Raw genomic sequence first — 26618 nt, 5'->3', positions numbered from 1 at the left:
TGAGAAACGTTGGATTTGTAACATTTTTCTCACCCACTTGAGGTTTTTCCTTATCTGTCCATTTGGAGAGCCGCGCCCCCGACGTTTCCTCGTTTTATTTTTGACTGTCCTACTAAACACCAACGCCGTCTGTCCCTCCATCCCCACCCACCCACTCTTCCTCAATTTTTCTCCTCCCTGCGTGCCGGACCCCCGCGGCCGATGCCTCCCTATCACCGGACGCTGGAAATTACAACTGTCCCGCTCCATCCCCCACAGGACTATGCTCTGCGGGGTGGCATTTACACCTCCAGGGAGACATTTTTACGACACCCCTGAGCCCTAGTGAGTGACTCACACCCTCGCAAGGCCAAGGCATCTTTTCCTTTTCGCTAAAAATATAATTCCTCGTCGCCTCAGCGTTTCTACGTTGAGGCGTCACAGGTGGGTAAACATTGCCTCCCTCCTCCGCTCTCAGTTCCTCGGCGGATCGATCAAAATAAGCGGCGTTGATGCGAAAATTATCGACGGCCAGTCCACGGAGGCCGGTTTTCTCCCCGATTACCTCGCCCCCCTCCCTTCAATCGCCTGGCGACCGCCAACCACCTCATTAAGTATGCTCCAGACTGCGCATTACGCTGAATCAACACAATTTCAGCTACGGGCTGAATTGACTTCGAAAATAGGACCATGAGTGAGCTCTATCAAATTCTGCTTCTCTTTCGAACTGTAATTTGATGCAAATTCTCACACGCTTAACTTACTGATCAAATTATTCACCCTTTTCCTCCTCTCCTATCAGATTCCCATCCGACCAGACATAAAGCTTACAAAAAAAACCATCTCCGAGCGTATTATAATTCTATATACTCGTATCTGCTGATTTGTATCATCGATATTTGCATGATAGCAAGCAAGATAATTTTGCGTTGAATTAAAGCATTTCCGTGGCTCCATGTAATAAATTTACGGCATAATATTTAGGTGCTGTTTAGGGCATAACAAAAAATAGCATGACTATATTTGTTTTTGAAAAATGATCATTTACGGCTATGAAATCTCTAAAAAAAATTTCGACCATTGAAATCCAAATAAACGACATTAAAGTCAGAATTTCAAGGTATTAAGGAAAACAATTTAGGAAAGCGTTCATATTAAGGCAACATAAAATTTTCTATGGTTTGCAAGCCAATTTTAGTGATTATTTTTGGTACGAAAAGGGCGCTGTGCTCACTTATTTTTGACTCTTCATGAAGATGTCATACCTATCTTTCGGCATACCTCTGTCTTGAGTGGATTACCGCCTAAATTTTAATGTATGAGAAATTCCAGAATAGACGTGCGCGGGACAATGACGAGTAGACGGAAGGGGAACCGAACAAATCAGATTGCCAGGGGAAAATAGATTTTGAGAGAACCGCAGAAGAAACAAACCTCTTGCTTAAAAAAAATCTGGAGTTTTTGATTGGTATAGATCGAATCGAATTAAAAGCCGTGCGATTTTAGGATGCGTTTCATGCGACACTAAGTGAATTAAAGTTAGCTGGAAGAAATAACGTTCGGTTTCACTTGATCAGTTTCACTCTTAAGGAACATTACGACAGTGCATGACGGCCGGGATCGCGGTTTAAACTTAAGACTCCCATTGAGTTTTCAATGTATTTTATTAAAACTATCATTATCATCTACACAATACTTAAAGACGAGGCACGGGAGAACTAAAGTTAATATGGAGTTTTATGTGCCGAGTGAATTTTATTTTTCACGTAAATTGGGTAAAAGGGTTCGTGTCAACGGAAAATGTGTATGTTCAAATTCAAAATTCCTCTTAGGGTGTAATGGTTCTGCAGTATAGGTTCAACGATAGAAATGATTGCCGACTTCTCAGGCATAGTTTCTTGTTTGGAATGAGTTGATAAAATAACATGAAGTGTATGAAATAAAGATGAATAAAGGAAGGCTCATATCGCTATCCACAATAGAGAAAGCAAGAAGCTTGCACCGAATTGTCAGAAAATGTTACACTTAACGATTTCAGCAACTGGACCGATTCGATCAATCATGAAAGAACAAAAGTAATACCAAATCTTGAATCGAAGGAGAAAACCACGGATGCGGGGCCACCCGTTTGACCGCCATGGCACGGCTGAGACTTCCAAGCATGCACGTTAGAGCTTCAAGTGCGAGCGGGGGGTCGCTACCCCGTGGGAAGCCTTTGGCACCCTGCCTGACTCCCTTTATAGACAGACTCCCATCCCCCACCAATCTCACCGGCGAAACTAATCTCACCCTTGCGTCTTCTACGACTATCGCACCCGATACCAATCGGTGGACCCCTAAATATAAAAAATAAAAATGGCTATATCCTGAAACTATTCTCGTTTGCATACTCTAAATAGTTATTTAATTTTGTGAATATCTGTTTTGCATTGTCCAATTGTAAAAGTATTCTCATTCGTGTTCTTAAATCTTTCAATTCCTATTAGCCCTAAGAATTTGTAATTGTAAAACTATTCTTTTTTGTGTGCTTAAGTAAATAACTCAAATGTTCAAGTCAAAAGTTTCAATGGTTAAACGGTGGAAGTTGCACGTTTTTTGTGCTGACACACGCATGGGTATTAACAACGACTGGAATGTTAGAACTTCGAATATCCTTTAGGACGCCTAGCGACTAAAACAAAATAACTTTAGTTCTCTTCTATTATTAATTTTTCAATAGGATTTTCTAAACAAACTTTTTACTTCAATCGACCCTAGAAATCCGAAACGAGTTTTCAGAGAGATGACGAAGGAGCATACCTTCCCTCTACAGACTCTGAAATCCAAGAGTTTATAGTTATGCGAGGGTATGAACATTTAATTACGCGCATGACGCTCTGCAACAAAGATAGATGAATACCACTCATGACTGAGTATTCAAAACAATAAAATAATTCGTTAACTTATCACTAAATAAGTCGCCGTTTAAGAGCCGCTGAGAATGAGGGATTGATGTGAAGAACACACAAGGAGTAAGACCATTTACTCGGTCGTGATAAGTGCCAAATATTCGAGAGTGAGACACATCTTCTTCTTTTGATACCTTTTTCAAAATACGCTAAACATATTCGAGTTGACAGCTAGTTCCTTTTGATATTTCACTGGCACTAAAACAATGTATGTTGTCACGCGTGTACAGCGCAAGCCGCCCAAAGGTTCGAGGCGGGAGGGCGTGGACATCAATGGAAAGGATGTGAAAAATTAAACAGATTAAAGATGAAGTTCTAATTGCTCTAGCATTCCCTTTAAAATGCCTTTTCCCTCCGGCAGGTTATGTCTCCTTGTTCTCCTGTTTCTACCGTTCGTGCAATCGTATGAAGTACTTTTCGGGCACTTCGTCTCAACTCGTGGGCCATGATTCCTCAAGCTGTGGAATCCTAATGGCCTGTGGATACTATTTAGTCTAAGCTTTTGTGTTTATGAATTGATGTATAAAAATCATGATTCTTATAATCAGCCAAAAAATATATTTTCACACCAATCAAATTTCTCTTCCTTCATAAATGCACCTTCTAATGGATAAATGCATGTTTGCATTGCATGAATTATGCTAAATGCATCTTTTTCCAAGTAGTCAAATATGACCTAAACTGGTAGTGTCTAAGGCTTCCATTGAAATAGAGATCAAAGAGAATTCTTCCCAATCCGACGGACAACTTGCGTTAATCAAGTGAGAGAATTCCCGGGCTATCCGATATTTTGGGGTGATTACTCACTGTATCGCCGTGCGAAAACACCGCCCACGCATCCATCCATCCTACTAGGTGCTCCAAAATGCTCTCGGCTGGGCCGAACGATCTCTCCGGACATCCTTCGACTTCCCTTTTAGTTTTACTGCGAGCGCTCTTGAGAATCTGAAGATTTCCCGGCTGCGAGTCGCCGGTAAAAAAGGGGTGATCATTTGCTGCTCCTCATTGAGAGAAGTAAAGAGACACCCACTCATGAACAGCGTAGTTGATCATGAACGTGCGCGCAGTGACTCTCGCGATTCTCATAGTGAAAGAGTCGGGAGCCCTTCTATAACGCACCCAAACTGGGATTTGCATGACAAGCCAACAATAATTGCAAATTTCCAACCATCTGAAATAAAATTTACTGCGGCCTTGGTTTCGATTTTTCCAAGTCATCATTAAGTCAGTTGATAATTAGAATCCATAGAAACCTCGTTCGCACAATATTCACTAATTCATTTTACTAATAATGACCGGAAAACTGTACTTATTAGTCATTCATCGTGCCCTAATGCCAACAACGTATCTTGAAACTTCGTAGGTGGAATTCGGGAATTATTCCGCACCGGCGAGAGTTTTCGCTCGACGGCAGCCATGTCGAGATACGAGATTTGTTTGTTGTCATGCTCCCGACACTGCTGTTTCTGGATCTCTCCCTTCTTTGGACCCTAATGACCAAGCCGCTCAATCGCCACCACCACGCGTTTGTTAATTTAGCGGAGCGGGTGAAGGCGCGTCGTCATGTCGCCGCCGGTTGATATCGCGAGAACTGGTTTCCTCCTCCTTCCCCCTCCCGATCAAACTCTCTCCCTGCCTCCTCCCGGAGAAGAAGAGCCCGGCCATTTGAAGAAAATGGCTCTGATATACGCCATCGGGGAAAAGGGGGGGGGGGGGTAATTTGGCAGAGGAAGGGTTTTTTAGGGAGTGGAAGAAGGGAAAGTAGAGAAACCCGGCGTCCTAGCCTTTGCCCTGGATTTACAGGACCTTAAACAAACCAGTGGTCCGCAGTGCAATGTTACCTCTTACAGACGCATTTTTATTTTTTATAACTTCTTTGTTTGATATTTTAGTACCCTGCAAGCCACCGCTAGAGTGTGTGGCAGGGGGTGAATTCGCACCAGACTAATTTTCACCCGAATATGACCCTACCGCGGTCGGATAATGCTATTCTGATCCCTTGATCGTTCCGCAGAAAAAATGACATCTTCAATCTGTTTGCTCTTTCATTCTATTGACATGATCCCTCCTACCGTAGTATGATGGAGGAAATATAAAATTTTCGAAATCGCCGCTAAAGAGACGCCCTTCCAATTTATGCTAGAGATTTGTAATTTAACCTTCGCTCTGTGAGTGATCCCCAGCCTAGATCATCTAATATTGTGTTTACCGCAATGGAAGCGGCCCCCACTATGGAAGCGCAACGAAATCAGTCTATAAGTGCGTAATACAATGATCTGCGAGGAATAACCGAAGACCACCGAGATTCGAACTCCGGCCCGTAGCCGAGTGGGCCGAAGTCCTCAAAGGGTCTCCATTTTAAATTCCGCCACATGTTCCCTCGTCGTATCGGCACGACGACCGTGATCTCCGCCTTTTTCACATTACATTTTCGGTGCCCTTCAGTACATTCCGTTTTCCACTCTGCCCTAAATCCCCCTAAAAACACCCTTTTCCCAGTCCTAATTCCCCTTACACTCCCCTGTCCTAATTCCACTTACCCCTTCAGTGATTTTCGTCGTGGACCACACCTCATTGCTGTCAGCTCTCTCACCGTTAAGATATGTCGTGTTTTTGATGTCCATAGAATAGTCCGTCCATACATTCCAAGCACATTGATGTATTTCCGCATTCGAAAATGGATGTTACTCGATGATTCATTGGATGTGGCCTTTGCCAATGAATCTTCTTTGCATCGTGTCGTGAACCGTCGGACGTCATTTTTTCGACCGATGCGACGCTTATCATTCAAAGCATTTCATATGTGGATTTCAGCGTCGAGTTCATTCTTGCATCGCATGTTTTCGAGAAAACTGTTGCCGTAGTCTCATCCGCAATTCAATTTTTTTTAATTTTCCACGAATCCAGTGTACTTCGACTCATGTTATCTCCGAGTGAATTCGAGCACTACTTATGTAGAAAAATGGCGTAGATTTAACTTAGTTAATGGATAGTGGATACCCAACTTAAGTTCTTGGGGTCGCGGTAGTCCAGGGGTAGAGCGTTTGACTACAGAACGAGGGTCCCGAGTTCAATTCCTGGGCAAGCCTATGGGCACCCTCAGCTCCACCCAAGCTTTTTGATTTTTTGGTTACCAATTCTTCCTGGGACACCATAACCGGCACAGGAACTGGCCCTCTTACCCTGATGTGTGAATTTCACACGCCGCCTGGCTTAGTACTGGGTGAACTCTACCATCACCTACCAAACCGACTTTCGGGTTGATTACTGTGTTTATGTCACATTCATGTCATTCTCTCTCACTTTATCTCCATTCTGTAACAATAATATATTGGCGGGGGTTCCCCTTCATTTAAACCCGTTTTACCTCCCCACCGTCACGTTATACAAGTACATTATATCACCCGTACATTATATCACTCGTTTTATGCCAATATTCAATTATTCAAATGGTTGGCGACGTTGAACTTGCTTCAGGCTCCACCTTCACTCTTCCCCTGCACAATTTCTTTTGGTTGTCGTTTGAATTTTTGCGGCTAATGTTAACACTTAGCTTTCGTCTCTTCTCGCGCGTACTTCGCGCCCTAATTCTTTCGTTGCCACTTTCCTTCCTCTTTCATTTTATTTACCTTCCTCTTCCCTTATTTCGCGCGCGTCTTCTTCGGGTGCGGGTCAGCTTCTCTGACTTCGAATAGACTTCTCTTCCCTTCACTTATGGCGCAGGAAAGTTGTACAGGAGCAAAATGAGTCCACCGCAAAACGTTAAAGAGAAAAAACACCGGAATTTCTGTGTGGATACCCCACTTTTCCGTAGAAAACTCTTTCAAAACGTATGGCAGCTTGCCAAAATTGTGTATAGGCTTATAGATACGAGCTCGTAGGCAAAGAGGGCCGTTTTTTTCTGTCTATGTCCAAAAAAGTGATATTATTTTTCAATGTACACTTTGAATTTATATTTTTACGCGTGCCCCTCCCCTTTCTGGACCCAAACTGATCATCCCCTGATTAAGCATTTGCCCTACTCTCTAACCTCCTGTTGATGATCCCGAGAACCACTTTAGCAGCTTGCGAAATCAGACGTATTGTTCTATAGTCCTCACATGATGTAGCCTTAACCTTTTCCGGAGTAGGTTATTGATCTTAGTAAGACTTCCGTTTCCCCGTTGCCTTCCTCAATAGTGTTTTTAACGTGATAATCACAATGGATCAAAAGCAACAACGAGTCGACGATTCAATGACTATTAACTCGCAATATACAGGATTTCTTGCGTCGGTATGTGACGATGGACGAAACATGTATCCACTGGTTCACTCCGGAGTCGAACCAGCGGTCAGCTGTGTGGCGTGCAGCCGGTGAAAGCCGTCCGAAGCGTCCAAAAATGCAACAGTCAGCTGGCAAAGTCATGGCGTCAGTTTTTTGGGATGCGCATGGTATGATTTACATCGACTACCTTGAAAAGGGGAAATCTATAAATAGCGACTATTACATTGAGTAATTGATGCTTTTGAAGGACGAAATCGCAAAAAAACGACCGCACATGAAGAAGAAAAAAATCATCTTTCATCAAGACAATACACCGTGCCACAAGTCAATGAAAACAATGGCCAAATTGAACGAGTTCGGCTTCAATCTGCTTCCCCACCCACAATCTCTCCAGATCTAGCCCCCAGGGACTACTGGCTGTTTGCTGAACTCAAAAAGATACTCCAGGGTATAAGATTTGGCTCGAATGAGGAAGTCATTGCTGCAACTGAAACTTATTTTGAGGACAAGGACAAATCGTTTTACAAGCATGGTATCGAACATTTAGAAAAGCGTTGGAATGATTGTATAGCTCTTGAAGGTGATTGGGCTGATGAATCAAAATGAATTTTGAGAAACAAATTTTGTTTTCTTAGTCCCGGGACTTCTTGAACAATGGGTTACCATCACACAATGGTCGCCCCACTTGGTTCAGACGCCTTTGTAACCGCCTCACTGATGAACAGACGCTGCGCGGACTACCTTTAGTATGACTCCTAATCTTCGACTTATCTGGAGTGGGTGACCCTGCCACCAGGAAAAAAATGATTGCTCCCGCCAGTGCAGCACTAGGGGTCATCGGATCACACCACGTCAAGGTTGTAGTCCATGGAAGGATTTCCAGCATTGTGTCTTTAAAATAATTTTTACGGCTTCAGGAAGATCAATAATCCGCTCATATGAGTTTCATTATGATGAGTTCTAAATCGATGTTACGGAATTAATTGAAAACCAAAATTCAGACTACCTGACTAACAGAAATGGTATTCCTGCCGTAAAAAAGTTGCATTTCCGACCCAATTGGAATTGATTCGCGAGGTGTATGCCACTGAAAAACCACAAGACATCACGAAAGCGTTCTGCCCTGATAATCAGGCGGTAAAATTGTGTGGAACCCTCAAGTATTCGATCGAGTGCGATTCGATGCAGGGGGAGTTTGAGCACTTCCACCAATCCCAGGGATCGCATCGCACCTCCCGGACCGGTTAGAAGTGAGAAAAAAACGATTGCGGGCGCATGTGGTTCCTAGAACACCGTCAATGCTGCCAACTTCGCGGAGTGAAACTGACGATCTCGATTAGATTTTGGATCTCCTCGCGCCCGTTAGTCTTCGGCGAGTGCCAATCGAATGCCAAGGGCGAGAAATCGCTTCAAATGATCCTCGAATGGGATTTATATGTCAAAAGAATACTCGGACAGTTTTTTAATCTCTAGAAGCAATCGCATGGCCCCGGACAGGGGCTTAAAAACGCCGCGGGGATCCCTCTGGCCAGTCATTCGGTGATTTGCGATTTGGGAGGCACTCCTCCGTTTCTCTGGGGAATTATAACCTGACCTCCGTGACCTTGGGCATCCCTCTTTTGCCCTCGGGCCTCTCACTCCGCAGGTTCGCGACTCCATGACTAAAATAAACATAACTTTGATGAAATACGCAGAAAAAAGAAATGCTCAGACAAAGAAGATACTGATCCGTAACCGAAGCAAGTGAGATAATTTTCAAATAAAACTAGGAGAGAGCATATTTGAACGAGAGGAAGACTTATGGTTTTTATGCCGCAGAATCACCGGCGATGGAAGAAGCAAGAGAGAGAGAGAAAGAGAGGGAGTAAACAAAATAAAGGATCTTCTCTGAGAAGAAACAAGTATCATAAGAAAAAACTACCACTCTTCAGTAGGATAGGCATAGGGCACTTGCCTAAGGGAATTCATTTCTGTTTCCTAACGATCCCACCGCTAGGCTCCAAAATAAAATCAAAAGTTTAGCCAATTCTTGCGTAGGCCTCCTCAATAATCGAGAGAGCATTGGCCTAAACTTGAGAAAGCCAACTATAGGTTCAGGAATCCTTACTGTTGGCCCTGACTTCTGCATGGTTTCAAGGACTACACTAGCAGAAGGGAAGGACGGCAAGGAATAGTTAAAATAAAATTAATAGACCGGGTGAACAAATATAATGAAATCAATCAAATAAAAATTCTCGCAAGGGTTTTCGTTTTGAACCCTCGCTTTTAAAAATAAATAAGTATGAGAATAGTCTAAAGCGTTCCATTATTAATTGGTTTTCCGTTTTGGCCCGTGGCTTTAAAAACAACCTTCCTTCAGATTGCGTAGGTTGTAAAGTAATGATGATACAATAGAGGAAAACTATGTGAAGTTGGAAATTTATTAGCTCTTCGTGCTCAAATTTTCCAAGAAGGCGCGTCATCAGCCAGAGATAGATAACGTGTGCCGAAATCATGCTCCAAAATTATTTTTGAAAACAGGCATGGGTTTTTTTCTCATTTCGACACAATTTCCTTGCTATGCCATCACGAGATCGCTGAGGCAAGAGAACGATCAATTCTCCGCACGATGCAATAAACCCACTCCCTTATTCTATCATCGATGAAAAGTAATGACTCCATCGTCTGTAGATGACATGATACCTAAACATCGATACTTCGAGTGGAAAATGATTAACTCGTTGACGAAGGCATTTCTTCTAAATCTCACGAACGAAATATTTCTCGTCATAAGGTTACCGAGTGGTCTCCGTTATCAATGAATTGTCGCCATCATATCCCTATCGCTCCCGGTCTCCACAAAAGTCCTTGGTCATTGACAATTCTACCAACGTCTCCACCCTTTGGCCAAAGAGCAGAAAGGGTTGAAAATGTGAACACTTGAACGTTTTTCCAGAAAAAATATCGGTTTAGGCAGCAAAAAAAACAAAGAAACCACTTCTACGTAACATCGTTAAGGACGAGTGGGGGTGGATGGAGTAGCAGTGGCGGTTATGTTTGGGAGATTGGGGACCCGTAAATGCGAAAAACATTGCATCAAGTGGACACAATCCATTTTGCGTACCGCCCTAGTTTAGTAAACAGTCAAGGGCCCGAGGTCTGCCGTCCCTCCCCCGCCCGCTCTCCCTCCCCTAGACCCCAGGGGTGTTCGGGATACAAAATGTTCACAAGTTTTCATCAACGCTCTTCGAATGTACAGAGGGGAGACGTCACGAGGTCATTCCGTCCGAAGTCCCCCCTTAGCCCGACCCTTAGCGTCCGAATCTGCTTCAGTAAGATCGCTGACAAAAGAGCTTCGCTTGCATGTCACAGCGCAGACGGAAGTTCTTGAGACTGCTCGCTCAGTCCGAGTCGAGAGACAAAGGTCAGACACCTGTCTGCTAGAGGCCGCGACTCCCATCTCTTGTACTCCCCCGCACCCACTCTCGGGGGAGAGCGGTCGACCGAGCCAGCGGGAAAGGAGCTGTGGACGCACCACGCCATTGTTCCGGGGGCGACTTGCGTCCAATTGGCAACAAATTGAAACTAAGCGACTTGGCATCGATGGAAGTCAGCATAGTCAGAATTTTCGATCAGTGAGGTGTAACGAAGTAAGGTCCATCCCCGAAGACTCATTTCCCAACTGATTGAGGGCAGCGGGTGGGGGGCACGCATGATACCATGCAGATGAAATCACTCTCGTGAGGCCCGCACCCGGATTCAAAATATCTTCCGCGAACTTCGGCGAGAGGACTTCCACTTCCGACGGCCGCGTGTTCACCACTTTGAAAACCTAATTCAAGGCGCACGAAGTGTCGGCATACGTAAAAGGGACCCGAGTGTGTTTTTCGAGAACTTGAATGCAACACGCTGCTATCATGGAAACGTGGGTGCTTTGAACGTTAACCCTCGATTTCCTGGACCCTGCGCTACTTTGAAAACGGCTCAACCACCGACTGAACTGGGTTTTCGCAATTTGATGCATTTGTCTTGGGAGGATCACTCTGATATTTTTTTTTAGACCTTTCCCCTCGAAGAATAAATAGCATTTGAAATGAAAGCAGAAAACAAATCAGCAAATCTATCGAATCGTTCTTGACCAAAATCCTTACGTAATCATGTTGTCATCCGTGATGGAACCTACACGAGAATTAACGCCTCCATTTACCCAGAAGAGTAATTATAATTTTCAAAATATATATAGAGAGAAATTCCCTTATATTAATAACGACTTGGAAATAATATCCGAACAACCTAGTTACGTCACATTCCAATAATTTCAAGCTCACTTACGCGTTCTTAGCTGTTTGTTTTAGCGGAGAATGCTTAATGCAAATTTAAAACCCATCGTTGTGTCCACCTTTTCACAACACAAGGCAAAATAATGGGAAGGTTATCAACATAACGAAGCCTTATTTTCTTGAATACGTAATTTACTATTGCAGGTGAAGATTGGTGGAACAAAATGTGCTAGAAGCAAGGTATAACACTCCGTAAAAAGTTATGTGACAAAAAAATACGATTACGATTTATTAATCCTTAAACGGAGCACACAAACACAAAGTGTTCGTCATTTCTTTATTCAATATTGTGCACACACCACTGTGAGAAAATGCATACATAGAAAATTAAGAACTTTTCTTACTTATTTGACTTATGTTTATCAATTTCACCGACATAATAGTAGAGGAATATATTGTGTTGAAATATTAATAACCTCTCATGTAATAGCTTAAGTGTTATTTATTATATAATGTATAAGACTTTTTATATGTCGCTCACAAGAGTCCTTAGTCCGAAATATTTTGATGCGAATTGACGACGATGATATGGCAAAAATAGATATTTTTACATCAGTGGGGTAATCACCACAGTCAGTGCAACTGAACGTAAATGCTGACTGATTGCATTTCTATGCGGCAGCGAATGCAAGTAAAAAAATAAGCGTAAGGGAATCGCTCCCGTCGTCTCAGCTACTTTCAAAATTTCAGTTGCCATCAAAAGCATTGTAAATTGCTTTTGTTTATCGGCTTACCATAATGGGATATTTATCGAAATTTAAGCTTCGATGCCTTTTGCACCCCAATGGAGTAGGAAAGAAACGGTTCTGTGACGTATGGTTCCCTTAATGGAGCAAGATAAACCATACTGTTGCCCGTCCGAGCCAGTGCCGAATGACACGATGCCCACTTTAAGTGCGTGTCTCCGAATCCAAATGCTCGACATTTACTCCGCACTTAAGTGAGCGGCACAAAAACTTCCGCGTGTCGTAATATGTGGCGTACCCTTGCGGGCCAACACGGAAACTTTACTTCGCTCCCGAGCCTATACATTCGCTCCCGATCCGGGCGAGAGACGGGATCATTCTTTGATTCGAAACTGGTTTCACCCTCACCTAGAATTTTATGATATTATATTTATCTTACGCAATATATCTCAATTGTTTCCTTGGGCAAACGAGTATTCATTCGCATGTTTTTTCCTTTCGCAGGAGGAGAACCACGCCACAGAGCTGCAGACATTCCTCCCTCAAGATGGGAAGATCACCATCATCCCGACGTCGGGAGATGCCAAACCCGGGTAGGCGCCGCTCGAATTAATGGGGAAATGGACTACGGAGGATGAGCGCCCGCAATTTTGAATCCACGCCCCCGGTCTCTCCCCTCCTCCTCCCCGCCTCTCTCCGCCTCTAGTGAAAGCGGGCAAGCCGCCCTATACTTATTAAATAATAGTTTAAAATGAACATGCATATGATGCCGAGAACCTTTACTTACCCTATTTATCTATTATTACATCAGTTGATCGCTTTTTATGAGATCCGCGTTGTGGGTGGAAGAGGCAGCCTGACTTTATCAAAATGACTACTGCGCTCAATATATTTAAAAAGATACCCCTAGAATATATGGATTCGACTTTGAATGCATGGATAGATTTGGATGGAAATTTGTTTATAGTTTACCCGATGTGAATGATGCCATTTTGTTGATACTTCTGTAATAGCATTAATATTTGTAACTGCATATGATCATTTGTGGATATGATGGTACATGAAAATATTACGTCAACTGTAATAGGGAGAGAGGGGGATAAAAAAAAGGATGCACTAAGATGGGCCAATAAGCGAGTTAATTTTCCCCTGTTTAAATGTTGATTATCTCCGTGCCTCGTAGGACTCTTGGTCCCAGGAAAAAAATATTTCTTCTATTCTCTCTCGATCTCGCAATCTCCCTCTCGCGATCATTAATATCGCCGACCACTTGCCACACCTGTCCCGCCTCCCGAAAACAAGAGCGAGGTGTCCCTCGAAAACCCTCTCGTAATTTTCGGGATTGGGCCCCGTTGGAAAAAAATGAAGAATCCATTCGTGGCCGCCGCCGAGAGGAGCTTAATTTCTGTGGAGATCGTGACGTTCAACTCCGTGTCCCCATAATCCCCATCGCGCAAGACCGCATATTTCACCACGGGTCTTAATGCCAATGGGCGGATCTGCCCACCGGAGTGAGAAATTTTCCAGCGCCGCGGAACGCTCGATTGGCGGGAGCGAGGATTACGTCCAACTCCCAACCTTCCAACTCCCCCTCCCCCCCCCCCCCCCACGGTCGTCCCGAATTCCTCGAGGGGCCGAACGCGGCGACCAACGCAATCAATTAGGCTTATTGGTGAAAGAATTAATGCAAAATATTCGTGAATAACTTAAACGATCAGCATAGGCTATTGATCCCAGGAATTTATAATTGGACTGAATTTAATCAGTTTTTTTTACGCCGTGGGACCAGCTGGTCTCTCGTCCCACGTACCGGGTGGGATTTAGCCCCATAGCAGAGAGCGTCCGATGCTAACACACCCGCATGATGCATCCGCAAATTATTGCATTTCCGTTGCAACCGCCTCTTCATGCGGACCAGAATTATATGAAAAGACGAAAGGGCAGATGTCTTTGCAAAGGGATATGCCTGTGTCATGGAAGATATATACTTCGGAGAATTTATACCCCCTCGTGTGTGTGTGTGTGTGTGTGTGTGTGTGTGTGTATATATATATATATATATATATATATATATATATATATATATATATATATATATATATATATATATATATGATTTCGTCGACGTAACACGATAGTGTTGAATAATAAATTGGACAGCAACAAACAGTATAGAAACACATAAAAAGATCACTCACACGTTATTTATTGATCATTTCGACGGAATTCTGCTCCGTCTTCATTGGAAGATAGAGAAGTAATTCATTACTTCTATATCTTGCGATGTATATATATATATTACACACGTATAAGTAGAGTTATATATATATATATATATATATATGTGTGTGGATGTGTGTGAATATTCATTTATTAAAAATAGGTAATCTCCCGGTTAAGCTAGGTTTTGGATGACCACAAACTATGAAATGTCTCTCTCTCTTGTCGCTCTCCCAACATAACATAACTGGTCACTGGTCACTGACATGACATTGTGTCATCCTACTCTACACCAAGCCCCTCTTCATCTCCGTATACTTCCTTCTTCCCTACTATCACAGTCTTCAACATCCCACTCAGTATGCTCTGCATCCATTTTTCCTGTCTCATTATGATTTCTCCCAACAATCCTCTCTCATCCCTACCTTGCCTAGCACTTCCTCATTTGTTTTCCTTTCTATCCACACCCTTCTCCATCCTTCTCGGCCTTCTTCTGCGTCTTCTGTGCTGCTGCTGTCGGTTTTGCTTTGCAAGGCTTCCTTGAGATGACGGCCGTGAAAGCCGGTCATGACAAACGGCCGATTGGGCCGAGTCCCCTAGTTGCCAAAACACCTTTCCTCATACTGTCCATCATAAAAATCTTTGGAATAATAATGAGGTAGTTTCCCGTTGCCTTTCTTAATATTTTTTTAACGTGACACCATCACTCACTGGCCGCCCCACTGAGGTCAGACGCCTTTGCAGCCGCCTCACTGAGGAACAGACGCTGCGTGTACTACCTTTCGCCTGGCTCCTAACCTTTGACCTATCTGGCATAGGATACTTATTTGTAACATGTACATGCCTCAGACTGCTCAGGTGAGATTGAGGGATGGCCAGTGTTAGGTAGAGGAGTAAGACAGGACTGTCCACTATCACCTGTGCTGGTCAACGTATTCGTGGAGGAAATAGTTAAGTAGCCATAGAAATATGTGTAGATAGGAATAAAAGTCGGCGGGTAACTCATAAAGTCATTTAGGTTTGCTGATGATTAAGCTTTAGTTTTTCAACCAGCCAAGGGGTTGCAAGCATTGCTGAGTGCATTGGAAATTCGTGGCGAGAGACATGGGAAGAGAATTAATGTAAATTAAACAAAGTTTATGTGGTTTCTCAGGGAGAGAGAATGGCTATGTTAAACGTTTAAATAGGAGGGCAAAAAGTAGAACAGTTACGAACCTCGAAAGTGTTTTTAATCAAAATGGTCAAAGTAGTAGGGACAAGGGAGAAAATTGTGTTGGACAAAGGGCATTTCACAAGGAGGAAAGAAATGATGACAGGAACGTTGAGTAAGGAAGTTAAGATAAGAATAGTGAAAACTTTGATATAGAGCATAGTTATTTACGGTGTGGAACAATGGTCGCTGAAGCAATGTGATGGGCACAAATTGGAGACTTTTGAAATGCGGGTGTGGAGAAGGTGAAGTGGACAGAAAGGAAAACAAACGAGGAGGTGCTAGGTATGGTGGGTGAGGAGAGGGGATTGTGGGAGAAATCAAAAGGAGGCAGGAAAAATGAATGATCAGCATATTGATCGGCAGTGGGAATTTGAAGACTGTGATAGAGGGGAGAATGTTGGTCAAACGGGGAAGGGTCATGAATAGGATAGGGATGTTGGACGGAATGAAAGGAGGAAGGAAGTATATTTTACTTATATATTTTGTTTATTTATCGACTTAATTGGGCGATGTTGTGACTTATAGTCTCTTCTCTCACCTAATCCTTAGACACTACATGCACCCAAGTCCTGGTTAGAGGAAAATCCACTTGTATACTGAGTGTGGGGTATACTGAGGTGTTGTGTCTTTGTTAGGATAGACAAGGGAAATGTCACTCTACCGTTTAGTAGCTTGTGTCCATCCGACCGGTAGATTACCTATAATACTTATTTTAGTTCTTGTTTCACTTGTTGATCGAATTCATTGGTCTGGGTACTGGGCCTGCCACTCCTTATGCCGCTTCATCATGTACATTGGTGCGGCCATTTTTGAAGTCTCGAAACCATTGTCTAACCTTTCCCTTACTCATTTCATATTACCTGTACACTGAGGGATTGAAGAAGCTGGCGCAGCGTTATGAAATGTGCTTAAAAGTGAACGGGATTATGTAGAAAAGTAAAGGAGATTTTTAGAAAACTAAAACCATCAATAAAATCTTTATAAAACGAATGTACTTTTTCATGACCCAACGGCCCTTACTCTTCGAATATGCCTCGTATCTGAGACATGGAGGAAAAATAGTTTTTAATATTTGACGTACAATGGCCTATGTAATCAGTTCATTATATTCTTTTATGGAATGGACTTTGAGTTGCTTTATTGTTTGGTTAATTCAAAAAATAGCATTTTGCGCATAAGTAACTTTTGCTTACACAAAAATTTATGGCTGACCAGCGAGGTATTGGACACAATTCGGTGTCGGCAAGCTAAGCTTGAGCTTAGAAACGCAACAAAAATGACTTGTATACTTTAAGTTTGCCTTAAGTTACTTCTACTTTTTGATGCACTTCTGTAGAAACTTTAGCATCCCGGTGCGCTACGCTCGTGTGGGAGTGGGGATAATGTTGTCCGACCGCGCTAAGGGAAGGAATGAGTGTTCGGGTCAAAATTAGTCTGGTGTGTATTCACCTCCTGCCACACACCCTAGCGGTGGCTTGCAGGGTACTAAAAAAATTAAAATCTACTTTCTTTAACGCTTTGTGGTAGTGTTTAGTTCAGTGTAGCAAAGTAGTGTTTGCAGAACTTCTTATTTCACATTTTCATGTCGGACTGTATTACCTACCACAAGCTTGTAATGGGAATGGATATAAAAATAGAAATCATAAAATATGACGTTCGTATAAGGCAAAAGACTTGTAAAAGTGAAATTAGGAATATGGAGAGAAAACTAGTTATTCAGTGACCGTAAATATTCCGCGCCTGCTGTTTTTCAATTGATTGGCCATTGGATCAATGTAATTTATTCAAAGATTTTTTTTAATTTTGGCAATATCTCCATCAACTCGAAACTTCAGTATTAACTAACTCTTCTCTAAGGCTTCCGTGGCATCAGAAATGGCATCGCACGTCACCGAAGTCGTTTGCAATGCTGATTCCGGCCGCTTTTGAAGGATAGAATCGGGCGACTTACGGAATAACCCCCTTGAAAAAGCCCATTCCCTTTCGCTTTCCTCATCCCCAACGGCGCCCCCCCCCCCCCCGTCGCGGCCTTCGATATTCTACTCTTCCTCCACGACATATCCAATTTATTTTCTCCACCCCTCACTATGCCCATATCCAAACTTCGATGCTACTCTTTCCTCTAAAGTCAAGTTTATGGAATATAAAATTCTGCAGTCTCCTCAATGTAACATTCCAATATTTATTTTTTATAAAGATTGAAATTCGGCCTATAAAGATTATAATTCGGCCTATGTTTTAGGCTATATTTTTTAAGCTAGTTTCTTAGTGTTCAGCAAAATGTCCACGACTCTTGCAAGTGTACTCTTATCATTCCTTTCTCGTATTAAGACTGTTGCTAACTATATGGAGATGCTGGTGAATCTTTCGTCTCGGCTAATGGTATGATATGTTTTGTTTCAGTGAACGCAAATCACTGGCGAACGATGATGCTGGGGGAAGATATAATCCATTTGCAAGCAGACAAACACCGATGAAGACCAGGACAACGTAAGTAGACGTGTTCAAATTCAGCACGGCGAGTGACGTATTATACGAACACCTCCAATATACTCCTTGTTTTCCAAATGTGAAACCCAGTCGTCTCTAATAGGTCTGGAAAATTACATTATGCCGAATATATGAAGTGTTTGCCTACACCATTACCGCTAGTGCGCGAAAAATCCAATCAGATCGCGCTATTAAATATCCACGCCTACTTTTTCATTTACCCCCCCCCCCTAATGTGTGTAATATTTCATGAGCCAGGAATGGAATCCCAATCACTGGCAAGAATATCAGGGACGTAGAGTACGCCTCCTGGAGAATGGTGATGGCAGAGGTTCCTAAGGTATAGATGATATTTTTATGGTAGTCTGATATTCCTGATCAGAGAAGCGATCGTGGATCTTTCATAGCCGCTTTCCCTCCGTCGCGTAGCTGTAATTCGTAATCCATCGCGGAAGTGACGGTAGCTCGCGCCCGCTGAGAACATCCGTGCTCACGCCGCTGATAATTTATAAATTGCAACCCAACTATTTTTTGATTTGATAACGTTCCCGCCAACCAAGATAATAAATTTCACGAGTCCGATTCCCCCGTGGGTAGCATGTTATGTTATCCACTCACGACGCAATACGTACGCCGAGTCAGAATTCACTTTGATTGTAATGTCGAGTAAATGTTGTGATGAATCCGAAATGTGATATGTGAACACAAAAATTAGGAATGCTGGATTTATTCTAATAATATGTCAACACCTAAATCAATTCATTTTCAGTTCTCCATTACTGTAATACAATACTGTAAATGTACCCCAATACTGTAAATTTCACCGACGGACTTATACGGACGGAAATTACGTTCACGGAAACTATGTTTACTGCCATGCAAAAAATTACAAATATACAAATCTCATCTTGCATTGTAACTATGGACCTTAAGAAAATATCGGGGCTTTCTTTCTTTTTTGCTAAGTCGTTTCAGCAGATTCCCTATTTTTCGGCGTCCGTGAATTAATGTACTCGTAGCACCAAAACCAACCATGTGTCGTCCACCGTCTAAGTAAAGAATACACATCGCGAGGTTATGCGACCACTCTGTGGTCTGATGGATGGACCTGTCCAGTTTAGATCCCGGGGCCTAACGCCCAGCAGGTAGGCCATGGATCCATACGTTTGGTCGACCGTGTGCCAATCTTCCGTCCAAGGGTCAATGGGTGAGGATCAAATTATCCCATCCAATTTCGTGTGAAAATTCGTGCGAACGAACTTATGACTCACGCAACCGCACTCCCCGTGGCGATTTAGTGCACTTCAAAACTCTGAGCCTATCCATCCAAAGGAGAACTTTGCCAAAGAGTTTCACTCATTTGTCAGCAACAACTTTTGCACCGTCCAACTCCCGTAGAGCGACCGACAGATCCAGGGGGACGAGGCAGGTGGTCCACCCCTTCGCCAGAGACTATTTTGTCCGCGGGGAACAAAGAATACCGAATGCGAACGTAAGGCATCGATTTTCTATCGTGCATGTGTCACAGCGCCCCAAATCAAGAGAAAAAAATCTCGCCGATTGTCTAGTGACTGACTGACTGGTTTAGCCGCTGCCCATGTTCGGACCCGACCCTGCTTTCGTCAGAGTTCCGCGACACCATGGCGTGATTTCGATTTCTTCGGTGCCGATACACCCCCACATGATGAAACTCGTGGTAACTGCTATTCATGGGAAGAGAGCCGAGAAAAGAGATAATCTTAAAAGTATGTTCTACAACTCCGAAACACAACACGCCCACAGCTTTTAGCCGCCCACGAGCACAGACCGTTCGGTAAAATTCGCTCAGTCGTAAAAGTTGCTCAGTTATAGTATTTTGTATCACAGATTATAAACTTGAGACAAAAGTTGTTTCGTGATCCACTGGAGAGGCTAACTCCCCATTATCATAAGATTGGGTCACTTCAAAGCTAAGCCAATGAAAATTGGTCACGGCATCACAAAATCGAGGGCTCCTTTCGGTGTTTCCGATTCGCACGAAACTACGAGCGTCGAAATGTTCCCGTCGAGGGGTCCGTAACAATCTAAAGGCGGTGAATGAAAATCTTTCACGGGCGTCCTCAAACTAGATGAACAGCCAATCAAACCCTGGGCTCGGGCCTGATCGAATTCATGTCCTTAACAGGAGTACGAATCGCTCAGACATCAGCTGCTACCCACCTTTTCTGGTGGGCCCAGTCCAGTATTTCTTGACTGAAATAATTTTTCAAGTGATCAGTTTCATTCCAACACCATACCACCTATTTTAATGAACGGTATGGCGAACAGCCATTCAAGGATCTAAGCTACAATAGTGCTTTACTCGCGCCAGTAAAAGTTTGATTGGCTCAAGGAATTATCTCGTACCCTGCACACCATTCCCTGTCGGAGTGCCAACAGTCAAGATGTAGGGTACAACCCGAAGGAAAAAATATATAAAGAGAAAACGTGAACACTTTCCATTCTTTCGAATAACAAGAATGACTTGGATAATATTACGATCGCCAGGGACTATTTCTCAACTTCAAATAAAATATATATACACCCATCGGTGTCTAGAAGATGAAGGCGGTGAATAATACGCCCCACCCTTATTGACACGAGTGCAAATAAATGCGCAAAATAAGCATGGAAGAAAAAACAAATGACATTGTGAAAATAAATAATGTCTCTTGCATATATTTATAATATATTATACCGGTGTATGTTATTGTCATAGGCATTAACAAAGGTACGGCAGGATAAGATAGAACAGAGGGAATGCTCCAGTACGCAAGAACCATGGGCACATCTTGGCCCAGGGCAATTATACGGGCCTGGGAAGGTTTCCAGATCAATACCACTATAGACTACAAAAATTCAGTGTCAACAGGTTTATTAATTTCAAAATATTACGATTCAGTCGGCTACACAACTGTCTATAGGTTTTGTAAAGCTGCAAAAGGCATGCGCCATTTCTCTTTCCATTTGGCGTCACTCGAGCGCTGGTACAAACAAGATGTTTTTTCGAGAAAATTGGCCACCCTCGTGGGCTGGGATGGACGGAGACCATAAACTTAGTAACGCGAGGCAATTTCGGTGGCCTTCATCATTATTGTTATTTTTCCCGAGACCTTTGGCCGCGGCACAAGGGCGCGAAATCTCTTGCCTCAGTTGTTTAGGCGTAAATGTATTCGGACGGCTAAAATTAGTCTATTTCATTTCCGAGGATTTTATTAGCGCAAAGATGCAGCTCTGAGACGCGAAAAAATATCTCTTTCCGCAAGGTCGAACGCTACAAATAACCTCACATCCGACCGGGATCGCTGAAAACTATTTGGGACGTGAGATTAGAGAGAGAGAGAAAATAAATGATTTCAACGGAATTCCCTTTCACTACACTGGAATTTTTAAGTTAATTCTCACCACGACCGCGTTCATTTGCGTTGCCCACTCCATGCTTTGTGGGAATATCTGAAAGGCTCGTATTTTATCCCATTTAACATTGGATGACTGCATTCCAAAATGTTTTCCACCATACATTCGAGAAGGACGAGAAATTATACCGAAAAATCTGCCGTCCTGCGACTCTGTGAGTTGAGGGCCCTCGACGAGTGAAACCAGTCCGCGGAAACCGATCTCACCGGTCCTTCCCACATAGACGTATTTCCTAATCCAGCAGGAATAAAGTCAATGCCAGTGAAGAGATCGCCAGGAAAATTGAATAGAATGCATTACATTAGTGTTAACATAATTGGTTAGAGAACAAGGGCACAGGAGATGAAGATGACATCAGAAAGCAGGGAACAAAGGAGGAGGTGAGTTGAGGTTCACCTCAACGAATTAATTAATCTCACACGGACTAGTAGAGAGCCATTAAAGTCCTTTTTGCGTCATGCAAACATAATTGAGAAGTGGTATTGGTCAGGGAAGATGGTGGTCATTGATAATATTTCTCACCTGCGTTCTTGTTTTCATGTAAATCATTCCTTAACTGAACACCAACTTTAAGTGGCCCCAAATGTGACAGCAAACCTGCAAAAAATGAGAAAATAATCTCAGCATTTAGAGCTTGCTCCTGCACTGAAATAAATTTCATAAAAAAGCACTTGTTTTTGTTTATTTTGTCCATCAGGATATTCTGTGAATGCTGAATACCCAAGTAAAATCAATCAGATTGGTGTCAGCATCAAGCTCAGAAATAACCACTCACATATTATTCCAACTAATGCACTTGTGGTGGTAATTTATAGCCAATGAAAATTTCAAATTACGCAGTGAGAGCCAAGAAGTTGAGCATCTTCCATGCTTAATGGAATTTCAATGCCAGGGTTACATAAAAATAACTGGTGATTTTAAATAGTTAATGCTGCCAAAAATCTCCCTTAAGTTAGCCTGTCATGTTGCAGTATTGTCTTCGATGGAAAAAATTGGGTCAGAATCTTTACATATGCATATATATATATATATATATATATATATATATATATATATATATATATATATATATATTATATATATATATATATATATATATATATATATATATATAACGATTGTTTGGAAAAACTCACACGAGCGGCACAATAGAACACAAATAGAATAGCAATATTTAATCTGAGAGGGCCGGAAGCTTGAACAATTTACTGTGTGAGTGTCCTTTTAAATGTTGCTATTCTATTTATGTACCATTGTACCGTCCCATTATATATATATATATATATATATATATATATATATAGTATAAAAAGATATATACACACACACACATATGTATATATGCAAAATTTTACTGTATTTATGTTACTTAAGGAAAAATGTGCAGATTTATAACCAGTTGCAATAATTTATTGCAGCCACTCCTTGGGTTGTTCATAAACATGGGTCATTATTATTTGTACTCCAAAAAGCTTTAATGTAGTAGCCCTGTATGCCTCACTGTGTTTGACACCCCTGAATTTTCAATATTATCCTAGTGTACATAACCCCTTTCTCAGAAAGAACCCCACACAACAAATGATGAATTAATATTTTGAAGTGACTTGCCAAAAAAAAGCATTCAGAAAAAATATAGTAAAAAGAGATTTAAACAAAGAGTCAGTTTGCCAGGTGTAGTCACTGCCTGCAAACCTCCTCCCATTTCAGGGGTTGTCTAACTGAAGCTTGGTGGGGCCACTGACTGCTTACAGAGACACAGAAACGCTGATCCACATTCTGAAGGCGAGTGTTGGGACTGGGATCCTTGGAATGCCATATGGTTTTATGAATGCTGGCCTGTCAGTCGGTATCTTTGGAACCATTCTCATCGCTCTCATTTGCACTCACTGCGCATATGTCCTGGTAGGTAAACGAATGAAAAGAATAAATGAGTGACTTAATAAAAAAATGAATGAATAGGTGAAAAGTTGTAACTTTTTTTCAGGTAAAATGTGCGCATGAGCTTTACTACAGACATCAGTTGCCAATGCTCACGTTTGATGGGATAGGAGAGGTTGCTTTCACCAAAGGACCTGAACCAGTGAGGAAATATGCCAAACTGTGCAAGTAAGTGTCTTTAACCTAATAAAATTTCCCTCAGCCTTACGACATACTCCTTTTTTGTTGATAACTGAAAGACATTTTCATCAAAGGAATGCATATTTTAACATCCACACACTGATTAGTTGTTACTCTATAACTAAAATTCCAAAAATGATTTTTTTCCAGGATCACTGTAATGACAATGCTGTTCCTCACTTATTTTGGAACATTGTGTGTCTACTCAGTCATAGTGGGAAATAGTTTTCAGCAGGTAAAATAAAAACTGAGAGTAGTTCTAATACATTATTGTTTGTAGCTTCTGCATATTTCATTTTATCATTGTTTGAAATCATGTTGCAGGTCATTGAACACTACACCGAGTACTATTTAGACCAGAGGGTGTACATTGCTGCTCTTCTTGTCCCTTTAATGTTCTTGGGCTTCACGCCAAACCTTAAAATGCTCGCCCCAATATCACTATTAGCAAATTTATGCATGGTGGTTGGCTTGGGCATTACGACGTATTACCTCCTGCAAGATCAGTCGGCCCTCTCAAGCACTCCCCTCACGGCTCCAATAGCAGGACTACCACAGTTCTTCAGCATCACTGTATTTGCCATGGAGGCCATTGGTGTGGTGAGTACCACTTTTAGAATTGAAGGGAGTTTATAAGTCAGGGCAAGATATTTATGAATAAAATTATCCTTGGTTCATCATTCTAACCAAACCATATGGTGAGGAAAGAGATAAGATTATTGGTAAAAATGAGAAGTCGGGAAAATTAGATCGAAGAGATACTGAGGAGCAATGAGGCATTGAAGACAGTGAAAATAGGGAGGATGCTCTATAATCAAGGGAGAGAGAGGAAAGGAATATGTACATGTGCATTGTATGGCATGAAATGAGGGAGAAAGGATGTATGTTGATCTGAAGAATGGTTTATTGTTTTACAAACATTTCAAATATTTAGTGTAATTTTGGACAGGGCTGAGAAATGTAGCAGGTTTAATTCCTCAAAAAACCACAACATTGTGTACTGAAACAGGTTTTATCAAATTCCTACCTCTTGTTGGTAGGCTAATACTTTAAATAATAATCTAAACCTTCCCGTGATATCTAAATAAAAAGAGCCGACGCTAATGCAAATAATCAACTACCTGTTTAGGCTTGGAGTAGCATTGACATACAAGTCAAACATGATACCTCTGCCAAGAATATATTATACATGACTGAAGTTTAAAGGATGTAAAATCAACTGAATACAAACAAGCCAATTAAAATAGTGAACTCAATAATTGCTAAAGCTAATGCTGTTTATCTTCTGCATTTAAAAATTTACTAGGCATCATCACTTATGTCCTCATGAAGGATAGAATTAAGCTGGTTTAAATTTATATTAAACTCAATACACTTAACATTGAAACTCCCAACCCAAACACTGAACAGTCACACGTCATGCGGTCACAGCATATGAGAGCTAATTCATCAAAATTAAACTTTTTTTTGTCAGCCACTTGCATGATTCACTCTCATTACTTAGGTGGATATTTACAAGGAATTTTTATTTTTGGGGGTGCTGCAAAATCGAATTTTGAATTTCTTTATCTTTGTTCCTTTATGATAAACTACAATTTTAAAGAAATGTTAAGTTCAAGCTTAGCTTTTCAGATGGTCATTATTACAACTTCTTAAAAAGTTCAAAGTATTCGAAATTGAATGCATTTACCTTCCTTATTCTTTTTAGATAAAGTGCTATCACAAAATAAAAATACATACACAGTTTTAGACTACCAGAAGACAGATTCATTTGCACATCTGAATTATAAGATACCTATACACTCAATCAAAGATCAACCCTTTGCATTGGTATTAGATTTTGCAGTAAACATTCTTACAATGCTAAAAATTTATAAACAAAACAGAATAAACTGTGAATCAAAAAGGTAATCAATCCAAGATATTTTATGCTTGAGGAGTTTAACTAAATATAAATTCCTGGCATCCTATCAGTGTATGTCCTCATAATAAATATGAAATTTTATTCATGCTATGTTTGTAAAAATGGTGCAGCAAATCTATTTCCCATTTGGCATTTTTTCCATTGTTAATAAACTTTATCATCAGTAGACCACACTGTCAATTAAAAATGAAGAGGATACAAAAAGTTTTGGCTTAATATATACTGCCATTAATTACACATATGGAGTTTCACTATAATGAAATGCATAATTAAACCTGTCCCATGTGTTTAATAGGTACTTCATATGAACTTGGAGCTTTATACATTAGTTGCAAAAGATATACTGCTATGTTTGATAGATAGTTTTATTTTTAGCAATTACATAGATTCCCTCTTATAAAGGCATATTAAGGAAAATGTCGTCCCAGCTTTGAAATGAATTCTGTATTCCAGATGATGCCACTTGAAAACAGCATGAAGAATCCTCCTCATTTTCTCAGGATATGGAATATATGTGGAGTTTTAAACATTGGGATGACTTTTGTGACAGTTGTATATGCAGCCTTGGGATTCATTGGTTATGTGCGGTATGGAGTTGAAACACAAGGAGCGATCACTCTCAACCTTCCCACAGAGGATGGGTAAGCATGACTTGTGATTATAAAACATGCCACAGATTTAAGAAAGCAATACAGATTAACACTGCTGTTTTTTATCAAAAATCAAGATGTAAAATACCATTCCATCACACAGCTTTGTTTGATATCTGCTATATTTAATTCTTAATTTACTCCCATTTGAATAAAATACCTTGGAACCCAAGTTCATTGGTATAGAGGAACCCAAGTTCTCCACCTGGATACTCAATTTCTCCTCCCAGATATGAACCCATTTAGGATACCTAAAATAATTTAAACCTGCATGTCTCTTTGGCAATGCCAGCATGTTGCATTGAAATGCATATTAGGGGATGACTCCGTTATACATTACTGTTGCGGCATCTCCCGCAGTTTCTTGGAATT

At 41.5% G+C, this 26618-nt stretch overlaps 1 protein-coding gene across 2 annotated transcripts in view; it reads left to right on the top strand.

Moving 5' to 3' along the window:
• path (solute carrier family 36 member pathetic) overlaps positions 1-26618 on the top strand; it is a 93536-nt gene that overhangs the window by 62566 nt on the left and 4352 nt on the right. Inside the window, exons 2-8 of one of the 2 annotated variants that reach the window (XM_071590611.1) lie at positions 12701-12789; positions 18033-18119; positions 23306-23456; positions 23539-23660; positions 23823-23907; positions 23997-24272; positions 26050-26237. In XM_071590611.1, the coding sequence (XP_071446712.1) occupies positions 12701-12789; positions 18033-18119; positions 23306-23456; positions 23539-23660; positions 23823-23907; positions 23997-24272; positions 26050-26237 (998 nt within the window). Of the gene's footprint in view, positions 1-12700; positions 12790-18032; positions 18120-23261; positions 23457-23538; positions 23661-23822; positions 23908-23996; positions 24273-26049; positions 26238-26618 lie in introns of those variants that run through there. The other variant, XM_071590612.1, reaches the window with a different exon arrangement.

Source organism: Hetaerina americana, unplaced genomic scaffold, assembly GCF_022747635.1.
Source record: "Hetaerina americana unplaced genomic scaffold, ioHetAmer1.1.p SCAF_4, whole genome shotgun sequence".
NCBI classification, from domain to species: domain Eukaryota; kingdom Metazoa; phylum Arthropoda; class Insecta; order Odonata; family Calopterygidae; genus Hetaerina; species Hetaerina americana.
The sequence above is the reverse complement of the archived record's forward strand: the minus strand, read 5'-3'. Positions and strand labels throughout refer to the sequence as shown.